The sequence below is a fragment of the Budorcas taxicolor genome, chromosome 5, assembly GCF_023091745.1.
Source record: "Budorcas taxicolor isolate Tak-1 chromosome 5, Takin1.1, whole genome shotgun sequence".
In the NCBI taxonomy this organism is placed as follows: Eukaryota; Metazoa; Chordata; class Mammalia; order Artiodactyla; family Bovidae; genus Budorcas; species Budorcas taxicolor.
The window spans coordinates 36,982,006-37,009,141 of record NC_068914.1 but is presented as its reverse complement, the minus strand read 5'-3'; the positions used below and the strand labels follow the sequence as shown (position 1 = coordinate 37,009,141).

General features: G+C 37.9%; 1 protein-coding gene across 1 annotated transcript in view; it reads right to left on the bottom strand.

Moving 5' to 3' along the window:
* Window positions 1-2,139: 2,139 nt before the first annotated feature.
* LYST (lysosomal trafficking regulator) overlaps window positions 2,140-27,136 on the bottom strand; it is a 134,811-nt gene continuing 109,814 nt past the window's right edge. Inside the window, exons 44-52 of the mRNA XM_052640484.1 lie at window positions 21,386-21,616; window positions 19,625-19,814; window positions 16,379-16,515; window positions 13,779-13,877; window positions 8,669-8,808; window positions 8,283-8,380; window positions 4,358-4,514; window positions 3,203-3,274; window positions 2,140-2,278 (exon numbers count right to left, since the gene is read on the bottom strand). Coding sequence (XP_052496444.1) covers window positions 2,140-2,278; window positions 3,203-3,274; window positions 4,358-4,514; window positions 8,283-8,380; window positions 8,669-8,808; window positions 13,779-13,877; window positions 16,379-16,515; window positions 19,625-19,814; window positions 21,386-21,616 — 1,263 coding nt within the window. The remainder of the gene's footprint in view (window positions 2,279-3,202; window positions 3,275-4,357; window positions 4,515-8,282; window positions 8,381-8,668; window positions 8,809-13,778; window positions 13,878-16,378; window positions 16,516-19,624; window positions 19,815-21,385; window positions 21,617-27,136) is intronic.

Genomic DNA, 27,136 nt, shown 5'->3' with positions numbered 1-27,136 from the left:
AGATGTGCTATTGGTGGGGGAGGATGATGGGAGGGGCAGATATTCTTTTTTTAAAAAAATGAATGGTTTACCTTAGGATTTCTGTCTAAACTCCATTTAAAGGTTAAAACATAAAATTTCTCACAAAGACCACAATTCAGAAATGAAAGTTATCCTTTCCAGGGACATAAATTTATAGGGGAGGCTAAAGAGAAACTATATGAGTTACCAAAAAAAGCCACCAATTTGAGATATAGTCATAATATTTAAATTGTATTAAGAACAGGTCCTTAAATCTATTTTTATGAAATTTATTCCCAATTTGAAGTGGCAGTGTATACAAAGGTAACAGAGCTTGTGATAATTTACAGAACTATCTGCTACAGCATGCATGCACATTATGATGTGTTTCAAACATATACATATTAAGTTCATGCTGAATAAATAATCCCCCAATTTATTTTTTATTTTTACATAAAAATATTGCACTCTTAACAAGACCAGTTATTTTGCATATTTTCTCTTCAGATAAATGATGAAATTCAGCTTAAAAAAAAAAGAAGACTGAGTAGCAACCTGTTCTAATAAGGAACTAATTTAAAGTTCTCAGTAGAAAAATGAATGCTAGACAATAGCTGCATTTTTTTTTTAAACAAAGCAAATCACTTCAACGTGAATAGGAGTAATTTCATCTCTGCACCTAATTGGACCTCAGAATTAATAGCTGGTCTGTGCAAACCATGATCTGAATGTAACCGTGGAGTGTTCTTACCTATGAATGCAATGGAAGGTTACCAGCACACGTGGCCACTTGCTTCCTCTTGTGTTTATCTCGAGAGCAGAGACTTTGGAATTGTATATTATACAGTTTTTAAGCAGAATGTTTTAGAAAGTCTGGAAGTTACAAAAGTACTTCTGTAAACACTATATGAATTAAATTTCCATAACAAACACGCAAGTTATTCTTAGCCAGGAATATATTTTTTTATCTCATGGTAACATTACTGAGCTTATTTTACAGTGTTTTCAAAGCCAATAAAGCAGCACCCCAAGTACTATCCTGATAGAAATAGACTATTTCAGGGTTTTCAGGAATTCTGTCTTTATCATGTGTAAGTTTGCTGTGGCATACACAGATTTTTCCACTGTTCCTAGAATAGGTTAACAGAAACAGTGGGAACTGCTTTCTAAAAGAATGATTCTGCCTCCTACTTAAAACAAAGGAAGCTATCTCCTTTTCTTTGTAATTCTGTTTTGGGGAAGAAAACTCTCCAGCATATTAGATTAAAAGCCTTATCTGGATTGCATTGCTAATACCTGTGCAAACTTCTTTTGTAGTGGAGGCTTTCTGTTGCAAACTGTTAAGCATTTAATGCTCTGTAATGCCAGATATTAAAAAGAATTATCATTTTGTTTATTAAATCTTAGTGCCTCAACTAAGGATATTCATTACCTAGTGTTGCGCATTTTAAGTATGATTTTTATGAACAAACAGAATGTGTCTGAAAATCAAAGATACCTATGTTGTTGTTTGTGGCTGTCAAACAAATTCTGGTTCTCCTTTGAGCTAAGAAGGCAACAGGCAAAAACTGCCTAACACTGAGATTAAAATATTCAGATATTCCAAAAAATGTTTGGTGCAGAGGCACCTACTGAACTCCTTACTGCTCAAAGAAAGCAATAATCAAGTCCTGAATTCTCTCTCCTTATCCTTCCTTTTTTTGGGGGAGGGGCGGGTGTGTGTGTTATCTTGGCAGAAAACTTTAAAAAATATAATCTTTTAGAGCAAATTTTATGTAAACAATTAGCTAACAAATTTAAATTCTACTGGGATTTTTTTTGGGATTAATAGAAAACAGAAATAGGTGTTAAGTTTTTCTTCAGACTCCTCTATGGGAAAAAAACCTTCTAGGATATGATTTTAACTTACTGTGCCAGACTTCAACCTTGATACAACTCTCCAGATCATCACTAAATTAGAACAAAACTTTCCTTTCAGGACCTTGTGAGGCAGCAGAATTTTGTGGAGATGGATAGACTGTATCATTACTTGGATTTGTTTGGTCATCCCTGTCTTCAGGTTTGACCTCCTGAAACTGGCGAAGTCAGTAAACGTAGCCTGGAGTTAAAGTGCTGTGGAGAGTGCAGAGTTCTCCTCACTCATCCGGCTGCGTAGCTGCTGAGGAAGGAATAGAACATTGGATGTTTCAAGCGCTGCTGGTCCTTCCGACACCAGGCGATCACAGTCCCATCGCTGTTCGCTGTGTACAAATGGTGGCCATCACAGGAAAATGTAAGGCTGTTAAAAAAAAAAAGTCCCATTTCTATGTTGTGTCTCTGAAAATTGTATCAGCATATTGGTGATCATGTGGAAACTGGTGTAAGAAGTTAAGAGCCTTTACTGGAGCAGAGAGACAGATAAAACGACCACCTACAAGTGGTTTTGACTGTAATAATATAGTTTAATGGTTTTGCTGCCAAGTTTGTGATGCTCATTCTAACCAGGTGATACAGACTAAAACCAAGATCAAAAGATTGGCGCACTCTGATCCCTCTTTGCATGTTTTCTTTTCCTTTCCTATTTAGGGTTATTACTTAACAAATACATGGGTATAGGAAACTTCAAAAAATATAACAGTACTATATTTTCTCTATTTAGAAATAAATGAGGATTATTTTATGGAGGTATTTTATTTCCCTGAAAGAGGAAAAGATAAAAAACGTGTTATTAATATATAATTTCATTTCATTACACTTTACATTTAATGGACTAAAAATAAATTTATTTTAATGTAGTAAAATTTGAATCACTTACTCCAATTGAGTTTTTAAAGTCATATTTGTTAATGGAGCAGAGAGGTAACAGGTTGTTTATCAGCCTTGTCTAGCACACTCTTGTAGCTATCAGTCACCATCATGGTATTTTCAATAATGAAAGGAGAAAATATATAACTTCCACAGTTCAAGAGGCCTTCCCAGGCATGATCCCAGCATGCCCTTCTGTGAGGCTCTGAGCTCCTGACCCAGATTTTAAGCTCCATGAACACAAACGCTTTGCCTCCTTCTGCCATGGGATCCCATACATCCTGGTGTTCGATAAATGGCCAGTTGTTTATAATGATCCTCCTCACGTTCCTCTTTACTTCTATGTGCTTTACTATCTCTCCAACAAAAACAGTCACAGAGTACAGTGTGAAACAGGGAAGGGTGGGGGAGGTTTTACCTTACAATAGGCTTATTTGATTTAGGAAATGTAATTTCCCGCACAGGCTTTAAGTCCCAAGTACTCCATAACCTAGAGGAAGAAAAAAAGTCATCATCTAATTACACAAACTCAAGTTTCCTTTACTAAAAATTTAACCGACATGTTTATTTGTTAAAAATAATCTGGTAAGGAAACACAATAAACGATTAATGTGGTTAATTCTAGGCAGTTTGCTCAGGTGGGTATGGGATTAAGAATACTTTGTGTATTTTCATATTGTTAATCTCAACAATTAAAAAATGAAGATCATGGCATTCAGTCCTATCACTTCATGGCAAACAGATGAGCAAACAATGGAACAGTGTCAGACTTTATTTTCTTGGGCTCCAAAAATCACTGCAGATGGTGACTGCAGGCATGAAATTGAAAGATGCTTGCTCCTTGGAAGAAAGGCTATGACAAACCTAGACAGCGTATTAAAAAGCAAAGATGTTACTTTGCCAACAAAGGTCCATCTTGTCAAAGCTATGGTTTTCCAGTAGTCACGTATGCATATCAGAGTTGGACCATAAAGAAAGCTGAGCACTGAAGAACTGATGCTTTTGAACTGTGATATTGGAGAAGACTCTTGAGAGTCCCTTGGACTGCAAGGAGATCAAGCCAGTCAGTCATAAAGGAAATCAGTCCTGAATAGTCACTGGAAGGACTGATGCTGAAGCTGAAGCTCCAATACTTTGGCCACCTGATGCAAAGAACTGACACTTTGGAAAAGACCCTGATGCTGGGAAAGACTGAAGGTGGGAGGAGAAGGGGATGACAGTGCATGAGACGGTTGGATGGCATCACCGACTCGACGGACATGAGTCTGAGTAAGCTCCAAGAGTTGGTGATGGACAGGGAAGCCTGGCGTGCTGTAGTCCATGGGGTTGCAGAGTCGGACACGATTGAACGACTGAACTGAACTGAACCATTTATAGTTAAACAGTATAAAATTTCAAAAATGTACAAATTACTATTTAGAAATAAAACGGAAACACGAGAAGAACCTATATCCTAAGGTGATTTTAAATCTCTAAATATTAAATATTATTATGTTTAGATAGTAAAAAATATTTTTTGAAACTGCTATGTCCTTATGAGCAAAAGGACACAAAGAAATCAAACTCCTCTTACCTTACAATTCCATTTTCTAATCCCCCAGCAATCACATTGATAGATATTCCCTCAGGCTGGTTAGAGAAAGCCACGGAACAAATGATCTCTCTGCAGTGGACATGTCCAACGAGGTCCCCATTCACTGTCCAGAGTCTGAGGTCACTGCCTCCACCAGCTAAAACACCACAAAACCCCACAGGTCACCAGGGTGTGGCTGTTGCAGAGCCCCCCACATTGGGCCCCAGAGGGGAATCCCTGAGGGCCTTGCTTGTCTGTTTGATGAAGTTCATAGGCAACTCATGACTGGAGTGTGTAAGTGAAATTACTACATAAGGCACACAGAGTTGGCCTATTTATCTAGAGATGATGACTAGTGAGAAAAATGAAAATAAAAAATTAACCTACAAGGTAGAGCAACAATGTAAATTAACCATGAATTTCTTTGTAGTCATAATATCTTAGCATATATGCTAAACTGCCAGATCTAATTCTGAAAGTACCTATAAAGCTAAATAAACTCCAAAAGGAGAAGAAAATATTCTGTGAAACTACAATATCTTTAAGAAGTGAGTTATGGGACTTCTGAAGAAAAAATAAGTTACAGTAAAAGTTGAATTAAAAACTAATTCTTAAAAAGAAAGCTAATTCTTCAGAATGTCCAAGAGTGAATCTTATAAATCAATGTCTTATTAAATGAATTTTTCTTTTCAAAGACCAGGAGTAATCAATTTTTTGTAGTTTTCCAGGAGATGGAGGAGGCAGTAATTGCTAGCCATCCTCAATAAACTGGGGCTGGTGGTCTGGAGCCTATGGTGATGTGTCCAGCCTTTCTGGAGAAATGTTCTCATACTGATAAAGAGAAGGGTTAAGAGGCATGATAAAGTTGGGATGACATAGTATGTGTTACCACACTTTATCTCTCCATTAGAACTAACATTAAAGTAGAGAATTTATTTCTCTCCTTTATTAAGGCAGTGAAAAGATTTCATATTTTATAGCAAAGAAATGATTATTAGAAATACTTATCACCTACAGAAACGCTAAAGACCATCAAATACCACAAACCAAAATGCCTAGTATGTTGCAGTATTATTCACAACAGCCAAAAGGTGGGAACAACCCAGATGTTCATCAAGAGGTGAATGGATAAACAAAATGTGGTATATCTAGACAATGGAATTCATTTTTATTCAGCCATAAAAAGTAATGAAGTTCTGACAACAACATGGATAAATCTTGAAAATGTTATGCTCAGTCAAGTAACTGAGGGGGGAGAACTACCCGCTACTCTGAATTTTACAATATTATATTAACTTTATAGTACCACTGGCAACAGGAAAAGGCTATGAACTCTAGTTGAAATGCATGTATTTTTGATATAGTGGCAGAATGATTTTTTAAAGTACAGAAACCATCTACAATAATATTTACATAGTTTAATAAATTTTATATCTTATCACTATAAAAACCACATCCCATAATAAGCCCTGGAAAATCAGGATAAGGAAAGAATGAGTTTGCCAGTGTGTCTTTAGCTGCAATACAGAAAAATTTGAGATTATATATGTGTATATACACATATACATATTATATTTTGTATTCATACATATACATATATATTTATCTTAAATTTTGATTTTAAAGTTACTTGGATGGTTCTCACTAAAGTCAGGATTTTTTGATAGGTTAAATCTGGTTAACTTTCTTCCCTTCCTAGAGTATAAGAACAGGAGAATGAAATGTAGTCCAGGTCGCTAAACATGAATTTGTCCTCTTTTAAAAAGTCATTACTTTTATCATGCTCTCTACCAAATGCTCTTTATGACTCCTCTTGTATATGTATTGAGGGGCCTCAAACAAGTTGAGAAGGCCTTTTTGTTCAAAGTGGGAAGAAAGTTCTGCCCATTACTCTATTATACTGTGTGTACTGCCTACGGACACTTGAAATACCCTACTAGTGATCTGGTAAATATAAGCAAAAGTAATTTGGTTTCTTGTTCCCACATGACTAGCTGATATAATATCACAGATATAAATCACTACTGGCAGCAGGAAAGTAATTAACTTTACAAAATTCAGCTCCCTCAGGGTCAGTTCTAACTTCCAAATGTCGCCAAAACAAGAAAGTAGGGAACTCTAGATAAGTCATCACTATCTTTCCCCCCCAGATTCCCTCTTGTTGTGTGTGACACACTAAAAGCCTCCAATGTACAAATAAGGAAGAACAGTTAGCAAAGTCATCAACCATTTGTGCACACTTTCATTACCAAAGTCAACTGTTTAAGATCTTTCCCTTTAGTTATGCTGACTGGGGAATAAGAATGTGTTCATGACATTCATTACTTTATGACTGGGGGCTAAAGCCTGGCAAATATTAATACTTCACATCTGAAATCTTGAAGCATGACTGAAGACATTACTTTTCTTGAATATAAGAATGATGAGTGTTTTGTAAAATTGACAAAATTCCAAGAGATATCTGTGGTATGATAAAAAATATATATATACATATATATACACAAATATATATATATATATATATTTGAACTTTGACCCATGACCCTGGCATAGAGCTCCTAAACTCTTGTTAATTTACTGTCTTTTGTATGTTAGGGAGATGACTCCTGGGGAGGTCCTAGACAGCTTCAAGTGGGGGCTGGCCAGCAGAGAAACTGCCCTTACAGCACCTCCCACCTCTGGGGAGGGGAGAGGGGCTACAGGCGAAGGTCAGTTCCTAATGGCCAATGATTGAATATACCAGGTGTACATAATGGAACCTCAGAAAAACCCCTAAACAGGGGAGGAGACTGATGAGCACAGTCATGGGCCAGGAGGGTGGTGCCTTCTGACGCCACAGGAACAGACCTCTGGACCTTTCCTTGTGGCTGTTCACTTTGTAATGAACTACAGTAGTAAGTACAGTGTTTCATTGAGTTTTGTGAGTTGTCGGAGAGAATTATTGAAACTGGTGGGGGCCTTGAGACTCCCAAGTTTGCCAACTTCAACTAGTTAGTGTCAGAAATGAATTGCACTGTTGGACACCCATTTGGTGTCAGAGAACTGGAGAAGAGTTTAGTGTCTGGAAAGACCACACATTTGGTGTCAGGAAAAAACAATATAAAAAATGCAAGCAAAGGATAAAAGACCACCCACTGCAGATGTGTCAAAGATACCTGTTCCGAGTGGACAAAAAGAAACAGTTTTTTGAAGAATCCTTTCAATTAGTGGAAATGCAAACAGAAAACTTATGAGCTTGCCAACTGTTCTACCTACTGGATGCATCAAGTTTTTTAATACATATACATGAAAATAAAACTAAAAGCCAGACCTTTGATTAGGAGATCTATCTTTCTCATGTAAATCTGGGGCACATTATACCTCCATTGTTATTCTGTAATACGGTCTTGCAGGAACTAGAAGACACATATAATACAAAGCTGATCCTCTGCTGATGCCCTGGAGGAGGGTATGGCAACCCACTCCAGTATTCTCACCTGGAGAATCCCCATAGAGAAGCCTGGCAGCCTACAGTCCATGGGGTCGCAAAGAGTCGGACACGACTGAGCAACTAAGCACAGCACAAGCCTAAATTGATGGACTCAATCTTCTTTATTGCATTTTAATACACATACGACAGAGGATGAGATGGTTGGATGGCATCACCGACTCAATGTACGTAACTTTGAGTAAGTTCTGGGAGTTGGTGATGGACAGGGAAGCCTTGCATGGGGCTGTCTTTGGGGTCGCAAGAGTCAGACACGACTAAGCAACTGAACTGAACTGAATACACATACATGCTATTCCCTAAGTATTCAGGTCTGGCAGGGACCAGAGGGCTGTAACGTGACGGTTTAACCTATGATGATGTAACCTATGATGATTTAAGCTAGCTGAGCACACGTTAGTGCAAGCACTCTGTGCTTTGGGTCTGGGGCCAGCTCACCTGAGTCACACACTGTAGCAATGTCACCTGTAGTCTCGCTGGCAGAGACGGCCATGACTGGGCTTTTGTGTCCCGCCAGACTTTGTACGTAGCATAATCTGAAAGACCAGAGACATGAATTTGCATATGAACATTAAATAAAATTACATTCTTTTATTTATATAATTCTTTTGGTCAGTATATGTACCTACTATTTACAAGGAATCCCTGACTCTATTCCTAACTGATCTATTAATTCAATAAGATTACAAAGGTAAAGTCTGTATTTCATGCTTAAAGTTATGATAATGTAAATATTATTTTACATTAATAAAAATGCATCTGTTTCTCACAGTAAGAACTGAAACATTAAAAACAGCTATTTTAGAGTTGGAAATCTTCTGTACCTGTTTAAATCCCATATGATGCAGGTTCCATCTCTGCTCACACTTATCATTATACTATATGGTTTGCAGACAAATAAACTGGTTATCTCTTCTGTGTGCCCATACAGATGGATCTGAGACTCCATTTCTATCTCTGAAGGCTAAAATTTAAAAAATACGCATAAGCTAAAAGCCATGACAAAAGGTATTCTAGTACTGTTATCTCAAAAACAAAACAACCCAAGTGACTCCAACATTCTTCTCAAACAATTTTTTTCAACCTAGCTCAACTTTTTCTAAAGAGGAGAACTAGTTAAACATTAAAAAAAAGTTTTAATTGACCGTAATCTCATCAACTGATAAGCTTTTCATTTTTGTCTATTCTTTTCCAGTCTGGCCGAATATACATGTACTTTAATAGCTGCGATTATCTCCATATAAACAGTTCTCTATTTCATTTCATACATTCTCCCATAAGCATTTCTCATTTTTGACAGTGTATTCAAAATGATTTTTAAGTGTTATGATATTCTATACAGTTAGTATACCATAATTTACTTGAACATCCTTTATTGACAGATATTTAAAATTGTCTCCAATGTTTTCAAAATGTTAGATGCCATAAATAAATAAAGTTTATTTTTATTTATTTCATAATTTTTAAATTTATGTACATAAGTTTTGTTCCTCCTGTATATCACTCCTTTAGAATAAATTTCCAGAATCCTCATAGTGGATCAGTGAATATTAATAATTTTACAGTATTGATAGTGTGACTCCTGATGCTACCAATGGCAATGTATTACTCAATAGTTGTGGATTGATTTTCAAAATCAAAGCTTGCCAACTGGTGTTCCAAGGTCCACACTGTTCACAGATGCCAGATGTCCACAGGGTATAGTTTTTGTTTTATACTAGGTTTATACTGTCATAAAGTATTTCAATATTTCAAAGAATATAGAAAAGTAGAAAGTATAAATACAATGAAAATCTGTATACTGACCACTCAGTTAAACTGATCCTAACATTTTATAATATGAGCTTACTTTTTAAGTATAGAAAACATTAAATATTACATAGTGTGTGTACTGTTTTACATCGTATTTCCTCTCCCTTCTCAGAAGTTATTATCCTGAATTTTGCATTTGTTTCCTGTGTATTTAGAATTTATGTCCTACTATATGCTACTATAACAATAAACAACATATTGGGTTTCATGTCGATAAACTTTATAAATATGGTATTTTGTTCTTTAGGCATCCGATCTATTTTGCCTTTTTTGATCACCATTGTTTTTAAAACATACTTATGTTGACTTTATTAGCTGCAGCTCATCTATTTTAACTGCTCCATAGTCCAGTGTCTTATTCACATAAAAATATGTATTTTTTACTTAAAGACTCAAATGACCAGGCAATACTAGTCTTCCTTGGAACCACTGGCCTAAGTTGTGTGGCAGTGGCTTCTGTTTAGCTAGGACATGTGGCCTTCAACTGAACACAATCACAGCAACAAGATGGCTCTGAACAAGGGCATGAGTCCTGGGTCTGGGCCCCTTCTGGTTCGCCTCTGGGACCCTCCCCACAGGGCCAGGAAGGAGTCTGTGGGGCCACGGAGATGTGCCAGCATCCTTGCAGACCATGCTTCAGGGTGCCTGGGACTGAAGAACTGACTGTTCAGAAAGGCTTGAGCCCTTTCCTTCTCTGCTTGGATTTGTGTCTCAGTGGTCATTCTAAATCTTTGAAAATTTCCCAAGTTTTAAATGGCAATCAAGGTTGCTTTTAATTGCATTTCTTTTATTATAACTATTAATAAGCTTAACTTTTTCACATATTCATTGTTTATCTGTAAATTTGTGTGCTTGGTTTTGTATATTTGTTACTACATTAGAAAATTATTTGTAGGGATTCCTCTATTAGTGGAATAGAATGCAAGCACCTTCCTCGTTTCTCCTGGATGATCTGGATCACCATGCCAGTCTAGGGACGCCTTATTCAAAGTTTAGTCTCAAGGATCCTGGACCACCCAGGGAATTCCAACCCAGGCTGTATATCCAGGCAAGAGTTGGCTCCATCTGACTCATCCTCACTCTCCAGGACCGGCCTTTTAGGCGAGAACCTCCCTGGGACACCCACACCCTCATTTTGCTCTGTCCCTTGCTGCTGTTTTCTACTCCTCTTATAAGGGGCTGTCTCAAGGTCAGTGTCAATATTCTAGGACTGACAGATAATCCAAGAATATCTAACTCAAGGCTAGAGTTCCCTCCTTGCTTGTTAAAATATATATACACATAGGTATGTGTATTTTTTTACTTTATGACTACAAATAATATTTATGGGGTAAACAGAAAATAGGTACCCTACAGTGGGTGTTGAAATTTTAGATTTTGCACTGTAAAATGATTCTAAGAGTCAGTGTTACTAGATGATTCCCTGAGGGATCAGAAAATAAATTCCATGGGTAGAACAGAAATCATCTGCTGGCCTACTTCTTCACAAAATGTTCTTGAGTGGTTTGATACTACCTTGGATAAACTGTATATTTATTCTCCCTGCCATCAATTTAGAGAATAAAAATACAGGTGTTCACTTATATAAAGATGACATGGGCACATTAATTAGTGAAAAACGACTCAAGATCAGTTATTTTAGGATCAGTTATCACCTTTGAAGACATTCTTCTCTAACATATAAAGGGCTTATAGATAACAGTTCCCTATAACCAATCAACGTATTCATCATTAGGTATGTAGAATGCATCTTAGCAGACTATCTTGGGAGATTCAACAGAAGCAATGCTCAAAGTTAGATGTGCTTCGCTAGCTTAGGAAAGTATTTCTTAAGATTCCCTTGAAAATATTTTCAAGCAACAATTATTTTAGTTATAGCCTACATGGCACTTGGGAGCCTGTCTTTTGCTGTGTCAAGGGCAACACAAACAAGAACATAAATACTTTTAGAACCATGGCATTCAGTGGGTTTGGGCAACGGAAATTAGTGAACATGAGGTGCTTCCTGCCAACCTCACAGGCACAGGGTCACATCTGCAACTTCAGGGACCCCCAAATGATGAGATGGTGCCCAAGAAAAAGCAACAACAATACCCACAAAATCCCAGGTAACCTTCCCTTAGATCAACCAATGATAAAATCACACAGCTAAGATACACTTTTGGACAGGGTTTAAATAGTAACTGTTTATCTCATGACTTGATTACCTATTAGGAGAAAAAGAAAACTCTTATATATAAGCTGAAAAATCAACTTCTGGGAAAGGGTAGAACTGAGGAAAGGTATGCAACATAAGACTTCACAAGCCTACAATAACTTCAAACTAAAAGAAGCACACATTTTGCTGTATTCAAATGATAACAGCTACACCTTTGATCTGCTGCTTCAGAGCTATGCTGTGTACAATTACTCCTATATTGACAACTTAATCCTTTTTTTAAAAAAAAACCCAATACTGCATACTGTGTTAGTGTACAATTAAAAATTTAAATTGTAGGGAGAATGGAAGTAAGGAAAACTAAGAACAAGACTGTTCAAAGTGTTGGGTAAAGAGGAAATAAAAGATGGAAGATAGTTTTTGGATGACAAGGAACAAATGATCTGAGCACACAAGCAGAGGACTACTCTGCAGCAGAGATCAGAATGTATGTGTAGGAAAAAGGAAACAGAAAGGTGTGCTCAGCAGCGGAAAGGCAACGGCAGCAGTAAATATCAGAGATACTACAAAACTGACATCTGAATTAGGCCTTGGGGAATAAAAAGAAATGAGACACTCCAAAAGTGAAGGCACACCCCTCTGTCCAGACTCCCTAGCACTCTTCTCGTTGTGGCCTATGTATAAGACCCTCACCTCTCTCTACTCTCCTGCCACTCCTCCCAGCAGTCCTACTCTGAACTACAAAGTATCTGCCACTCCCGAACTACCACGCCTTTGATTCCAAGTGGTGAGTGTACTCTGATGACTCTTTCCTCTTTTCTCCACTTAGTAAAATGATCCTTTAAGATCCAGCTCAAGTCTAATTTTTCAGGCTCCCTGACACCTGGCTGGGCCGACTTCTGGCTCTTTTAGCCTGTGTGTCAGTCTTAGAGCACACACCCCGCTCTTCTGCAATAATCTGTAGGAGCCCACCTCCTGCTATAGAGTCCTCGGGATAGCTGCCAGCATCACCACAGCACCTTTTAACTGGTACCCTTCCTTCCAGTCTCATGGCCCTTTAAGTGTTTTCCTTGCAGGCTCTACAATGATAGTCTTAAAATGCTGATTGGATCATATCACTTCTGCTTCAAGCATTTTAATGACTCCTTAGACTAAAAGACAGAAACAATATTATGGTCACATTTACACCCTAAGGAAGGTGGCAAAGAACCTTAACAAGGGTTTAAAACTGAATAAACTTGCTCAGAAAAGTAAGGAACCTAGTGTCACCCTATGCTAGGAAAACAGGTTTCACCCAGTAGAACATGTTTTATAAAATAATGGAGAAAACTGTAATTAAAAAAAAAAGGCACATAGAATGTTCTAGAACAGAATGGTTATCACTGAGTTATCACTCTAAACTTGCCTCTACTCTTCAATGGCACCACAGACAGCTGATTCAATAAAGAAATGAGAGTAAATTAAGAGAAGTATGGCATAATGTCTTCTTCACTAGACTGTTTTAGTAATTTAACTCACAAACCTTAAAAGATTCAGTGAATGGCTGAAAAAATTTCTTCCAGTAAGTGGTAGAATAGAGACTGGCTACTTGGATTTTTCTGTCATTTAATTCACTCAGAGTATTAGGAATGTTAGGAGTTCTGCACTTCTGAATTTTACAGAATCTTGTGGGATACCCTTTAAGAATTCAAGTCGATACTGAGAACAGAAGGAACCATCAAAATGTCACGAAAAAGCAGAGCATAACTCAAAAATACTTTCTGTTTCTGTCCATATACAGTTATTTTAAAAATTCTTTCATGATCCTAATAAAGGAGTTAGATATTGATCTTATACATTATCAGAGCTTCTGTGAAGAAGAGATTAAAGTACAAAAAATGTAAGTTGCTCTTATACTAAATAAATTATAAAGGGTTTCTTCCCCTCACTGACATGAAAATCCCACAAATGTGCCCAGGACCTACCGTGCCGCTTGTGAACCTGTTTGAGTAAGCTGTGATGACACCACATTTGCTCCCAGTGAACAGCTGGCAGCTGTCAGGGACCCAAGCACAACTAGTCACCTAGGAAAAGGACAAGTCAAAGATGAACATGCTTAAAAAGCACGAGAAATGCTTCTACTTTTCTGACATTTATTTTAAAAATATATGCTCATAAAATTAAGATAAATATTTTACTTGAAGTGATTAAAATCGTACAAGACATAGTAATAGAGTATTATGTAACTTTGAGATGTCTAAAAGCTGTAAAATGTGATATAAACTGTCATCTTTTGGTTCTCTTATTGCATTGTCGAAAGAATGCTGTCATCTTTTGAGAAAGTATAAAAGAAGACTAGAGACACCGTTTCTTTCAGTTGTCATTGAACACAGTTGGGAATTCAGAATTTTTCATTTTCCAGTGATAACAGAAAAGAGAAGAAAATTGACAGGAATATGTTTCACAGTTAAGAGATCAATCAGAAGATGAGGCAAAGAGAGAGCAGGACTCTAATATGTAATGACGATAACGAAATTGATCAGATAAGTGAAATCACAGAGTGTGGGTCTTTGTATGATAATATCCTGGACAAATTTTCTCAAACTAAAGAACTAATAAGTGAATGACATATTCCAAGAACAAAATGAAATATGGTATTCTTATCTAGGTAGTCATTTGAGTGGAAGTACTTTATCACACCACATTTGCTCAAAATCTGGATCATCCTGTTTTGCTGAAAGGACTTGAGGAGAATGTGTTTTTTCATCTTTAATGATGTTTCTCTGCCCAATTTTACATGATGGAAGTAATTTTGCAGTGTTGAAATTCTTACTAAAACTCCGAATAAGGTTGTTTTTCACTGTCCTTTATTCATACTTTTGTTAGTTTACTAGTAAGCCAGATGACAAAAGGCAGTGATGTGACCTTTTTTCAGGCATACTGAAGATTAAGCAAACAAGTCATTGCTCTCCTTTTTTTCACTGCCAAAAATTCCCTACAAGTAGCTGACTCCATTTCTTTCTTCTTTTTCTTCTAAACACTTCTATTTATTTATTTCTGGCTGTGAGGAGTCTTTGTTGCTGCATGAGATCTTCTCTAGTTGTGGAGAGAGGGGGCTACTCTCAAGCTGCGGTACACACTTCTCATTGTGGTGGCTTCTCTTGTGCAGAGCACGGGTTCTAGATGGGCAGCAGTTTCAGCTCCTGGGCTCTAGAGCACAGGTTCAGCAGTTGCGGTGCACGGGCATAGTTGCTCCAAGGCACGGGGGATCTCTCCAGATCAGAGGTTGAAGCCATGTCTCCTGCATCGGCAGGCGGATTCTTCACCACTGAGCTACCTGGGAAGCCTTCCATTGACTACACTTCTAAGGTGCTCAGCGAATAGTGACAAACGTTAGGATGTGTGAGTAGGCACTGACTCCACTTCTAAGATGCTCGGGGAATGGTGACAAATGTTAGGATGTGTGAGCAGGCACCAAGTGTATCTGGATAATGGAAGTCAGAAAGCAGTAAAAGAACTTCCTATGGAAAGACAGTCAAAGAGAGAAGGTTTAGCATACAATTTAGTCCTGGAAAAAGTTGTAGCAGTACTGTGTGTGTGTGTTTGTGTGTGTATATGGTGTTTTATAGTTTACAATATACTTTCACAAACACTGGAGACATTTTTACAACAGTTTTATGAGAGAGTAGTGGGAGTATGACTACTCCCGTTTTAAGCAGGAGGAAAGAAACTCAAGCTGGGAAAGGTTAAGTCACTTGCAAAAGCCTACATAGTAAGTAACAGAGCTGGCCACTAACACAGATCACAGGGATGGCAGGGCTTTAGTAAGGCCCAAGGCTCTTTCTACCATGCGGTGATGCCTGAATTCTCGGTCCATTTAAAAAAGCCAGGTACAGTAGATGATGCTCTGGTTATTGAAAATGACATAGTAACAAAAGGCAAGTTAACACTGAGAAAAAAATCAATTGTGATTTTGTTCCAACACTGCTGTGAGCTGATGCTGAGTAGATTATGATACAGTCTCAACAAGAGATGGGAAGAGCAGGGGTCCCCCACTCCTGGGCCACAGACCAGTAGCAGTCCATGGCCTGTTAGGAAGTGGGCCACACAGAAGCAGGTGACTGGCTGGCAAGTGAGTGAAGCTTCATCTGTATTTACATCCGCTCCCCATCACTCATATTACTGCCTGAGCTCCACCTCTTGTCAGATCAGTGGCACTTGATTCTCATAGGAACACGAATGCTACTGTGAACTAATATGCAAGAGATCTAGGTTGTGGGCTCCTTAGGAGAATCATCCTGAAACCATCCCCCTATTCCCTTCTCTGTGGAACAAGAGTCTTCTGTGAAACCAATCCCTGGTGCCAAAAAGGCTGGGGACTGCTGGGGTAGAGAACAAACTTTGGGGACATAGTCAGTACAGCAGCAGTTAGGAAGGCTGTCAGCACTGTAAACAAGGCATATGTCTAACGTCATCAGCTTCTCGACTAACTACAGGATATTAAATACTAGCTGTCATCAGTCTGACTCCCTTCTAAAGCATTACGTTTAATTATTACTATAAAGTACTTCATAAAAATGTTTACCTGATATTGCTGTGAACTTTGTATAAAGTTTATTGGAGGCTCACTTTGTTTACTCTTCAACCTTAAAATGTTATCAGCATATCCCCAGCTCAGGATGGCTGACCACTGAATGTCAGTACTGTTCATGCTTCTCACACCTCAAGAAAGAGAAATAAAAGTATTAGTCGCCACTGATCAGTTATCATTGGACAGCCCACTGAAATGGCAGGTTAAAGACCATTCTGGCCTTTAAGGCCTGAAGTTCACATAGCAGAACATGGTCATTCCAGTGCAAAATCATCTTTATAGCCATAAGATGGACCTATTTATGTTAGTTTCATTTCTTTAAGGCTAATAGGATTCTAAGGTTGGAACTGTATTCTTTGTCACCTGTGTTATTTTGGTAGGGATTTATTTGACTTAGAAATAAAATTTCTGTTGAGAAATTTTTATAAAAGACAATGATAATTAAGCTTCCTCTATTTATGTTCTGTGATGCTTTTTCTTCTAATAATAAATATGAACTAGACAACATTTAAATAATTTTCTAGATACCCCATACTGAAAAATCAGCATGGAGAACTACTAATGCTGGAGAGGGACCATTGCTGGAGCAGAAGCAATCCTGAGAAGAATAATTTAATCCTGCAACTGCAAGGATTTTGTATGGGGGAAGTTCATATAATGAGGTTCTGTTCTTCTCTTGTTCTACTCTCAACATAATACTACGGCCTTTTGGGATAAAGATCTGGACATTCTGACATCCTTTTCCAGTGTTTCTCATAATCTACGCCTTGTTGGCACACTGACTAGGGCTAATGCAGCATAAAAGCTGTAGGTAGCTGGTGCTGCCTATACAGCTAAGAAGCTTTGAGTTCCTTAAGGAGAATGTGAGTACCTCACTTAATATATAGCTGTATCTATAATATATAGAATGTGAGTACTCAGCATAATATATAGCATAAAACATAGCACAGTATAACATAATATAAAGCAATAAAACAAATAAATATTTGTTTAATGAATCAAGAGCACATTAACAATGTAGTTCACAGATTTCTTTTTGCTTTGTTGAGTATAATTCCAAATGTGGATATCAGTTTTGCAATACAGAAATTAGGATAGCCTTGCTACATATATGCTCCTCTCTAGATAAGCCTCAGGACTTCCCAGATTTTACTACAAATCCTGGCATGTGGTAGGAACTCAATAACTGTCCCAGGTTTCTCATTCCAGCAACACAAGATGCACCCTGTTTTTTTTAAAAGAAAAATAAACTTCTTCTTTCCTATTAGAATAGTAGCTCTTAAATAAGAGTTTGCAAAAAAAATGACTTTTGCAGCATGTGCAGATTTAGACTCAAGCCCCAGAGATTCTAATTTGGTGTGTCTCCAATGGTATACTCAGTAAACCAACTGAGTATACTTGGGAAAAAAGCACCTCAGACAATTTTGAGGCATTGTTAGTTCTCAAGTAATTGGCCTGTACTGAGCTAAAGATCATTAAACCATGGCAGTTTAGTTGCTACACTGTATTATACATGCGTAACTAGAGGGCAGTTATTTAATATAACAGTGCTCGATACACATGACCTCCCATCTGCCAGCTGCCCTCTTAGTCACTAGGAAATGCCCCTGTGGATGGTTCTGCACTGAGTACGGCAGTGAATGCTCAGAGTCCCTGGCTCCAGAGTGTTCATAGTCTGATGGACATTTATTTATTAAGCACACCAGAGTCAGGTGTTAACCATTCCTTATATTATTTCATTTAATAATTATAGTGAATTACCCTGTAAAGTAAGTCCTTTTATTATTCCCATTTCATAGATTAAAAGCCAGGACTCGAGAAGCATAAGTAATTTTCTCAAAATTACACAAAAATACACAGGTATTAGGCAGCAGAACTAGGGTGCAAATTCAGGCACTGTGCCACGCGAGCTCATGGCCATAACTTGTATGTTACCACTTCCTGGACACATCTAGATTCTGCCAAATCCCACTTACATTCTATGAGGAAATAAAGTGTAATCTGAATGAACACAGCTATGACTTGTGACTGTAGTGGCACAAATAAGGTAGGTTAGCTATTATACTGGACATATTTAAGTCCCACCATGCTAAGTAATAATACCAGCCCCTTTCTCTGATCAACAGAGATAAACTTCAATCCACTCTAATTAATTTCTTAAAGGCAAATTATTCACACATTTCGATCCTCTAAGTGTTATTGGTAGTAAACTACTTGTGACGCAACATACTAGTGAGAATAAACTACTGATATTACAATGATGATTAAACAGATTTACCTTCCCATCTTAGTTCACTAAACTTTGATAAAATGGTATGTGGCTTCTTTTATTACTGGCAACTATAAAGGCAATCATTCATCTCATGACAGAAGGGAGAGTGAGTTTAAAAGAACTGTGGTCCAGCCAGCACACTAAATTCCTTGAAGTGGCTGATGCTGGGTCACGGGTGTTCCAGTGGTGGGCGGGGCCGTGAGGACCGGAGGAGCACAGCGCACAGAACCAACACCGAGAGGCGTCAGGCCCACACTCTGGTTTCCAGGCAAATCTGCATACTCCTGACAGGCACAGATGGGTGCCCTCAGTCATTCATTTTAGTGCTTAAAGCCCAGGCCTAGGAAGTAGGGAGAGTTCTTTCACATTAAGTAAAATGATTAATTTGGAAGGGCTGAGGAATTGCTTGAATGGAAAATGTCACTAGTTTTCCAGTGTATAGGTGACATTTAGAAATATCAAGAGGGCCTCTACTGACAGCACTTTCCCATGTGTTGCTTTTAGTGAGTCAGTGCAGGGAGGTGAGAAAAAGACTGCTTTCCAGACATATGTATTTTTAAAACCTATTTTCAAGGCTATCGTGATTTCCTCATTCTGTTTTACTGTCATGATTGTCTCTTCTGAGGTACTAGAACTGTTGGTCAAGTAAGTCGTCTATTCTGGGATTCAAGAACCTCAAAGTGTATATTTCTATAAAATTGATAATGTTTTCACCTTGTGAGACATTTATTTATTTTTGTCTCCTTCAATTCTTCCTCTCATTTCAAATGACACTGTCTTTAGTTCTCATTTTTTTCATGTAGTATGTTTTAATTCCTATTTTGCATTAAATGAACACAAATTTGAGTCTGGTTTTTCACCAAGGACTCAGAAAACTCAGAAATGAAACAAAATAGCAGCACAGATGAGGGGAAACATTCAAATCTCTTGAAACATAGACCTAGGATGATTTTCATGTTTTATTTTACCTTGTTCTTTGCTGTATGTCATCAGAAGACAGAAATTTCGGGACAAACCACATATTGCTCTAGTGGGCAGAGCCTGGAGACAACCAAATCTTTCTCCGTGGGGCTGGCTGAAGCAGACCACAGGAACTGGAGCACTTGGGGAACCAACATACTCCCCCCATTTCAAGCCTTTTATCCATGACAAAGGACTCTAAAACCAAGAAAAGTAAAAAGTACATTTAAAAAATGGTAGTAAATATAGAATCACTCATGGAAATATGTGTTCCTGGTGGTTAGATACAGTGATAAACAAGACAGATGAGGAACACATATTTCCATAGGTGGTACAAGTGCTATGAACAAAGTCTAAGGAGGCGGAGAGGACTGAGAAAGAGAGTTGCTAGTTAGATGAGGGGTTGGGAAAGAGTCTCTGAGGCAAGCAGACACCTGAGTGAAATAAAAGCACACCAGGGCTCTATCCGGGGACAGGGCATGCCAGGTGGAGGGAATAGCCAGTGTGAAAGTCCTGAGGTGGGAAGGAGGCAGTTCAGTATCCGTTCCTATTACAAACAGACATCCTGCTCAGGTCCTGCATATGCACCAACTTTAATTAGCTAATGAGCAATAAGTATAGTGGCAAATGAAATGGTATTTATTACTTTTCAGGGCTGTACTGTTAAATTATTTTGACATGTTAAAATAATAGATTCTAGTTAAAAATAATGACCCTGGTAATGATAATGACTAAAATGATCTGTAAGGCTTCAAAATCATGAGTTACACTGACAAGTAAACATAAAACAAAAAACACAGCTTTCAACTATGGAAAACAACATGAGTGATCTGGGTTCAGCAAAACAATACTGTCTATCATATTGATCTTTTACAATTTTGATCTTACTAGTTATAGAAGCTCTGCTTGCATTTAACATGCAAACATATGCAAACTTGATATACATGAGCTATGAGCATAAAGAGTTTACATTTAGTGTTCTACACTCAGTGTATTTAAGTAACTTTATAATAAGAAACAGTTGTCAAAACAAGGTCTCTAAAAACCATTTCCTCTTAAAGTGGAGCACAGATGACTGCAATCTGAGATCTCTGCTTTATCTTACAACCTCTTTTCCTTTTCTTTTCATTTTCTATGATTCCCTTCTGCAAACCTCTTTAACACTTTACAACTCACAGGCTCCCACCTTAAGCTGCTTTAATAATGAAGAATTTAGCTGAGGATTAGAATCCATTTTACTCTTAAGGATTGCTTGCTTGCTTTATTTTTCTATTTCAGAATATAAATTAAGTATTAAATTAATACTTAATTCCTACTTTAAGAGGCAATACTTCTTATCATGACAATCTGGAGGGGCCAAAAAATCACGTAAGATTTTCCCTTTAATTGTAAACTCAAACATTTACACTTCTGGTCATTACTTCTGGTGGAAGCTGACAACCAGGACCATGCTAGGCATGTATGCACTGGTTCCTTCCCTCTCATTTGCAATGCCTGTTATGTCACTGCCTGGTGGGGCTTTCCCCATAATAACCCTCAGGGAGGTCACAATCTGACCTGAGCTCCCGGAGCACTCTCTTCTTATCACTAACGCAGCATCTTCTACACACAGAACTAGTAATGCGGGCATTTGTATTCACTGGCTGGTGCACACCTTCAGGCTGGGACCACGGTACTCAATTCCCGGCCTCTAAAGCTTGGGAGAAGGTCTGATGTCTCAGGAGTTGAGCCATATTTTCCTGAATTCTATTAAAATCCATATGACATACCGGATAGGTAATTTCCTTGACCTGTTCTCTGGTTTCCCTGAAAGCAAACTGCACTAACAACCCCACGGCGGCAGGAAGCTCCCCTTCGATGTTGAGCTTGGAGCCAGGTCTGCTCGCATGGGCTGATTGGAACAGCTGACGAGGGGTCTGGCCGTAGGTTTTTATCATGGTTTCTAGTGCTCGTCTTTGAACTGGATCTTCAACTGCAGAGACATCCATTCCAAAATATGTCTGAAGAGAAAAAGAGAATGAGAGGAATGTAAAAAGCAAGACTTGGTGATAATACCAAAGGGGAAACAACTTGTTTTATTCTCCAGGTAATGGACAGTGGAAAGGATTTCCTTTCTCAAATTCTGAATGGAAAGGATTTTAAAATGTTTTTGAACAGGGTGATAATCATTAATAGTCTCAAAGAGATCAGAATAGGAATCATCAATGCTTCTGAATGGATGAAACAAAAATAATGTTTGTCTTGACTGGTGTTAATTAGGTAATTTTATAAAATTAATTTCTAATTTAAGAGAATGTCATGTAAGACTTCATTTATCTGCACAGCAAAAGGAAACCATCAATAAAATGAAGACAGCCTACTGAAGGAGAGAAATTGTTTACAATCATGTACTGATAAAGGGTTAATATCCAAAACACAGAAACAACTCATACAACTCAACAGCAAAAAAAACCAAAGATCTAATTAAAAAGGGGCAGACGACCTGAATACTTTTCTGAAAAGGACATACAGATAGCCATGAGGTACATGAAAATATTCTCAGCATCACTAATCATCAGGAAAATGCAAATCAAAACCACAATGAAGTATCATCTCACACTTGTTAGAATGGATAGTATAAAAAAGACAAGAGACAATAAATGTTGGCAAGGATGTGGAGAAAAGGAAGCCCTGTGCACTGCTGGTGGGAGTGTAAATTGATGCAGCCAGGATGGAAAACGGTATGGAGGTGCCTCAAAAAATTAAAAATTGAACTATCATATGATCAGCATTTCCACTTCTGGGCATTTGAAAGTGAAAGTGAAAGTTGCTCAGTTGTGTCAGACTCTTTGCAACACCATACAGTCCATGGAATTCTCCAGGCCAGAATACTGGAGTGCGTAGCCTTTCCCTTCTCCAGGGGATCTTCCCAACCCAGGGGTTGAACCCAGGTCTCCCACACTGCAGGCTGATTCTTTACCAGCTGAGCCACAAAGGAAGCCCTCTGGGCATTTAAACAACATTAATTTGAAAAGATGTATGTACCCCTACGTTCATTACAGCCTTATTTATAATAGCCAAGATATGGAAGCAACTTAAGCATGTACACATGGAATGGATAAAGAAGATGTAGTAAATATATGCAACTAAATATTATTCAGTCATAAAAAAGAATGAAATCTTGTTACAACATGGATGGAACTTAAAGGCATTACGCTAAGTGATGTAAGTCAGTCAGTCAGTCAGTTCAGTCGCTCAGTTGTGTCTGATTCTTTGTGATCCCATGAATTGCAGCACGCCAGGCCTCCCTGTCCATCACCAAGGAAAATACCAAACAAGTAAGTATGATTTCATTTATATGTGGAATCTAAACAAAAGACCAAGCTCATAGGACTGGTAGTTACCAAAGGTGGGGGTTGGGTAAAATGAGTTAAGGGGGCCCACAAGGTACAAATTTCCAGTTATACAACAAATAAGTCATGGAGATGTAATGTGCAGCATGATAACTACAATCAACAACACTATTGCACATTTGAAAAGTTGCTAAGAGAGTAAATCTTTAAAGTCTTCATCACAAGAAAAAAATTTTTTGTAACTAAGTAGGGAGTGGATGTTAACTAGATTATTGTGGTGATCCTTTCACTAATAACTGAATCAGTATGTTATATACTGGAAACTAATATAATGTATGTCAACTCTACCTCAAATTGAAAAAAAAAAGAAAAACAAAATAAGGTTTTTCTTTGGTCTTGTCTTTTAGTAAGAACAGATTAAAAAAAATAAACAAATTTTTCAATTAAGTTGATCCAAAATAGCTTCTGCAGGCAATTAGTAAGTGGATCTATTTTTTCTGTGGCTGTCTGTCAGATACTGGTCAGAAAACTGAGTCAACATCATTTCAGGTGGTCCACAAAATCAAAAGAGATAACAGAATTCAAGGATATGACAACATGGAGCCTGAAGAAAACTAGAGGATCCTGCCCCACTCCAACTTTCTCAATTCATAAGAATGAGAACTCGAAGTTCAAAGCCACCTGTGTCTGCCTGAAATTGTGTGATATTCAAATGCCCTTTTGTTCTTTGTGTGAATATGCTCAAAGAAAGAGTCGGATTCCTCTCAAGACACAATGGCTGGTATCACAGGATGACTTTGTGTTGCTAACTCATATCACATCCCCCGCATCTTAAAGATGTCTAGAAATATCAATTATTGAGATATGTTTTCTTACATACAGAGACATTAGTAAGGAACCTAGATTTTTGTATGTCTATGTCTCTTCTCTTGTCTGGGTTGATGAATCAAGAGTCTAAACACCAGTAACGCTGAAACCCAAGCAAAGTCTTTGTGGTTTCCATCTTGTAAGCTCAAGGGCAACACAACCATCTTTGGAGAGGATTCATTTAATTCCGATTCCCTCTCTGTGTGTTTGCTTTTGAGGTTTCCACATATACTGCTGAACCTGACAAGAACCTGGCAGTGAGAAGACTGTAACGTGATGTATATTCTTTCAGCCTCCCCAGACAACTCGGTGAGGTTGTCAGTGGAGGAGAAGGACAGCTTAACCTCCCAAGCAAGGGGCAGAAGACTGGCTGAGAAACAGTCAATATATTCCATCTTTAACCAAAACACCGCAGAAAGGTCAGCACACAGTACTCCCTGTGACTGGTGTCCTCCACGCTGTCACCTTTCTCAGGACATGAAGCTAAAGAGAAAGGCGGGTTAGGGCAGTAATCAGTCTAGAAAGGAAGTAAAAATTCAGGATTTGCCATGCCACTGTCCTTTTCTTTCCCACCCAATGTTGGTACAAATATCTTTTAAAAAAGACTTCATGTGTAATACTACATTGTTGAAAAAGTCACTTGTCCAAAGCGATATATAGGAAAAGGCAAAAATGAAACTGAGATACAACACTGCCAGGTAGCTTAAGATAGTATTATTTAGGTTCTAATGAAAACTAGAAGAGAATCTGAAAGAGTAGCAGTGAGAACTGCAACCTTTTAAATGTAAAGGGTGTTATTACACTTTTGTTCTTAGTGTTAGAGTCAGACGGAGAGTGAGGTGCATTTTTTTAAAGTGAGGTGCATATTTTTAAAGCTGGGTACAGATCTGTCATGTTTGTGTATCCTGCTTGTATAATTTAACTTTCAGCATTTAATCAGGAAGCAAATTCCATTTTCATATCTACAAATAACATTTCTATAAATGCCAAAATAAAGTTTCACAGGTTCTTCAGAATCGTCAGCATCTCCCCCCCTTGCCCACCACACTCCCACCAGCACAGGGCTCCAGTAGCTATTATGAATGCTTATCTAAGCAGGCTTATTCTTTACGGCTGTTTAATTTAATAGACTCAAAAATTCAAACGGAGATCGGAATAACCTTATAGCCAGAGCTCTTAAAATTTACTTTAAAACAGTACTTCTTTACCTTCTGTGTATCAGTTTCTAGTGAACCCCATATACTAGTGAATGATGAATTAAGATCAAAATGCATTTTTACGTTCCTTTTTATAAAGTTAACATTTATACTTAATTGGATGTCAGGCATTACCCTGTAGGCATTTTCTTATTTATGAGGTTGGTATTACTGTTCACATTTTAAGAATCTGCACAAAAGTATAGAGAGGTTAAGGTGACACTGCAGGTCATACAGCAAGTAGCAGAGTCACAGAATGAGGATGCGAGCTCAATCCTGGATTCAGAGACTGTGCACTTAAATGCTACACTTCCTTTTGTCCCACGAATTGAGTTTTATTAAACTTCTGAGACAGGCATCCCTGATGGGCCAGTGGTTAGGACTCATGCCTCCAACGCAGGGGGCAAGGGTTCCATCCCTGGTTGGGGAACTAAGATGCCACATGCCATGAGGTGTGGCAAAAAAATAAACTGTATATAAAATTTCTACAACAATGGTACAAACTCTATACTTTATAAAGCCCCAAAGAATTAATGAAAAATCTAGTAAGATGAGAATTAAATGGCATATTTCAGCATGTATATACTTTAATGTGAATTTTAAATGAGAATAATTGAAAATTTGTGCCACTATTATAGGCACAGAGTATACTAAGGTTCATGTCCAAATTCTTAATTGCTTTTAATTTATATTGGAGTATAATTGCTTTATAAGGTTATGTTAGTTTCTGCTGTACAACAAAATGAACTTAATTGCTTATATTTTTATTTGGCTGTGCTGGGTCTTAGTTGCAGCATATGGGATCTAGTTCTCTGTCCAGGGATCAAACCCAGGCCCCCTGCATTGGGAGCGCAGAGTCTTAGCCACTGGACCACCAGGGAAGCTCTTAACTGCTTTTAAAGTTACATTTTAGATCAAATGTGAAGCTTAAAAATTATACCTCAGTCTTTAAAACCTTTAAAGCTTACATATATACTTCTACAGAGGTATATTTTACACACAATAATAAAACACTACAGATTTTTAAAGTACCATCTGATGGAACCATCAAGAAAATCAAGGTACAGAGCATTTCTATCACCCAGAAAGTTCCCTGATGTTCTTTAGGCAGTCAATACCCTACTCCCTGGAGGCAACCATTGTTCTGATTTCTACCACTAGGAGATTAATCTTCCTTGTTCTAGAATTTCAGGTAAATGGAATGGATTCATGCAGGGTGCATCAGGTTTCTTTTAGTCAGCATAAAATGCTTCCTCTTTATTGTTGAGCAGTATTCCATTTATTCAACACCTGGAATTTAGTCTTTTATTTAGAGTCATTCTCAATAATATAAAGTGGTAACTCACTGTGGCTCTAATGTGCATTTTCCCTGATGACTAACAATATTATTGTTGTTTAGTCACTGAGTCATGTCTGCCTCTTTTGCGACCCAATGGATGGTAGCCCGCCAGGCTCCTCTGTCCATGGGATTTCCCAGGCAAGAATACTGGAAAGGGTTGCCATTTCCTTCTCCAGGGGATCTTCCTGACCCAGGGGTCAAACCTCCATCTCTTGCATTGGCAGGCGGATCCTTTATTGCTGAGCCACAGGAAAGCCCTGATGACTAAAGATGCCAGCTCTTTTTCATTTGCTTACTGGACACTCATATATCTTCCCTCCCTGTGTGAATCTTATTCACCTTTGCATCCCCAGAGCCTGGGGAAATAAAAGCTTCCTGAATAGGACAGATTAAAAAATTAAAAAATGTAGACTATCTAACAACATTGAAAAATATACATTAAAGTGTAACAATTAGACTGCTGGGAATTTAACTCAAAGAAGTAAAGTGGTACATAAAGAAATAATCAGAGGAATATTAATTTTAGTAGTAGAAGAACACTAACAAAATATCTAAGAATAGGGGACTAGTTAAATAAATTACCAGATATCCATACTTTGGAATAATAAGTAGCATTAATATTATTATATAAATGGGGGTTTCCCTGGTGGGTCAGTGGTAAAGAATCTGCCTGCCAATGCAGGAGACAAGGGTTTGATCCCTGATCCGGGAAGATCCCAAATGCTGCGGAGCAACTAAGCCTGTGCACCACAACTGCCGAAGCCTGCATCCTCTAGAGCCCGTGCT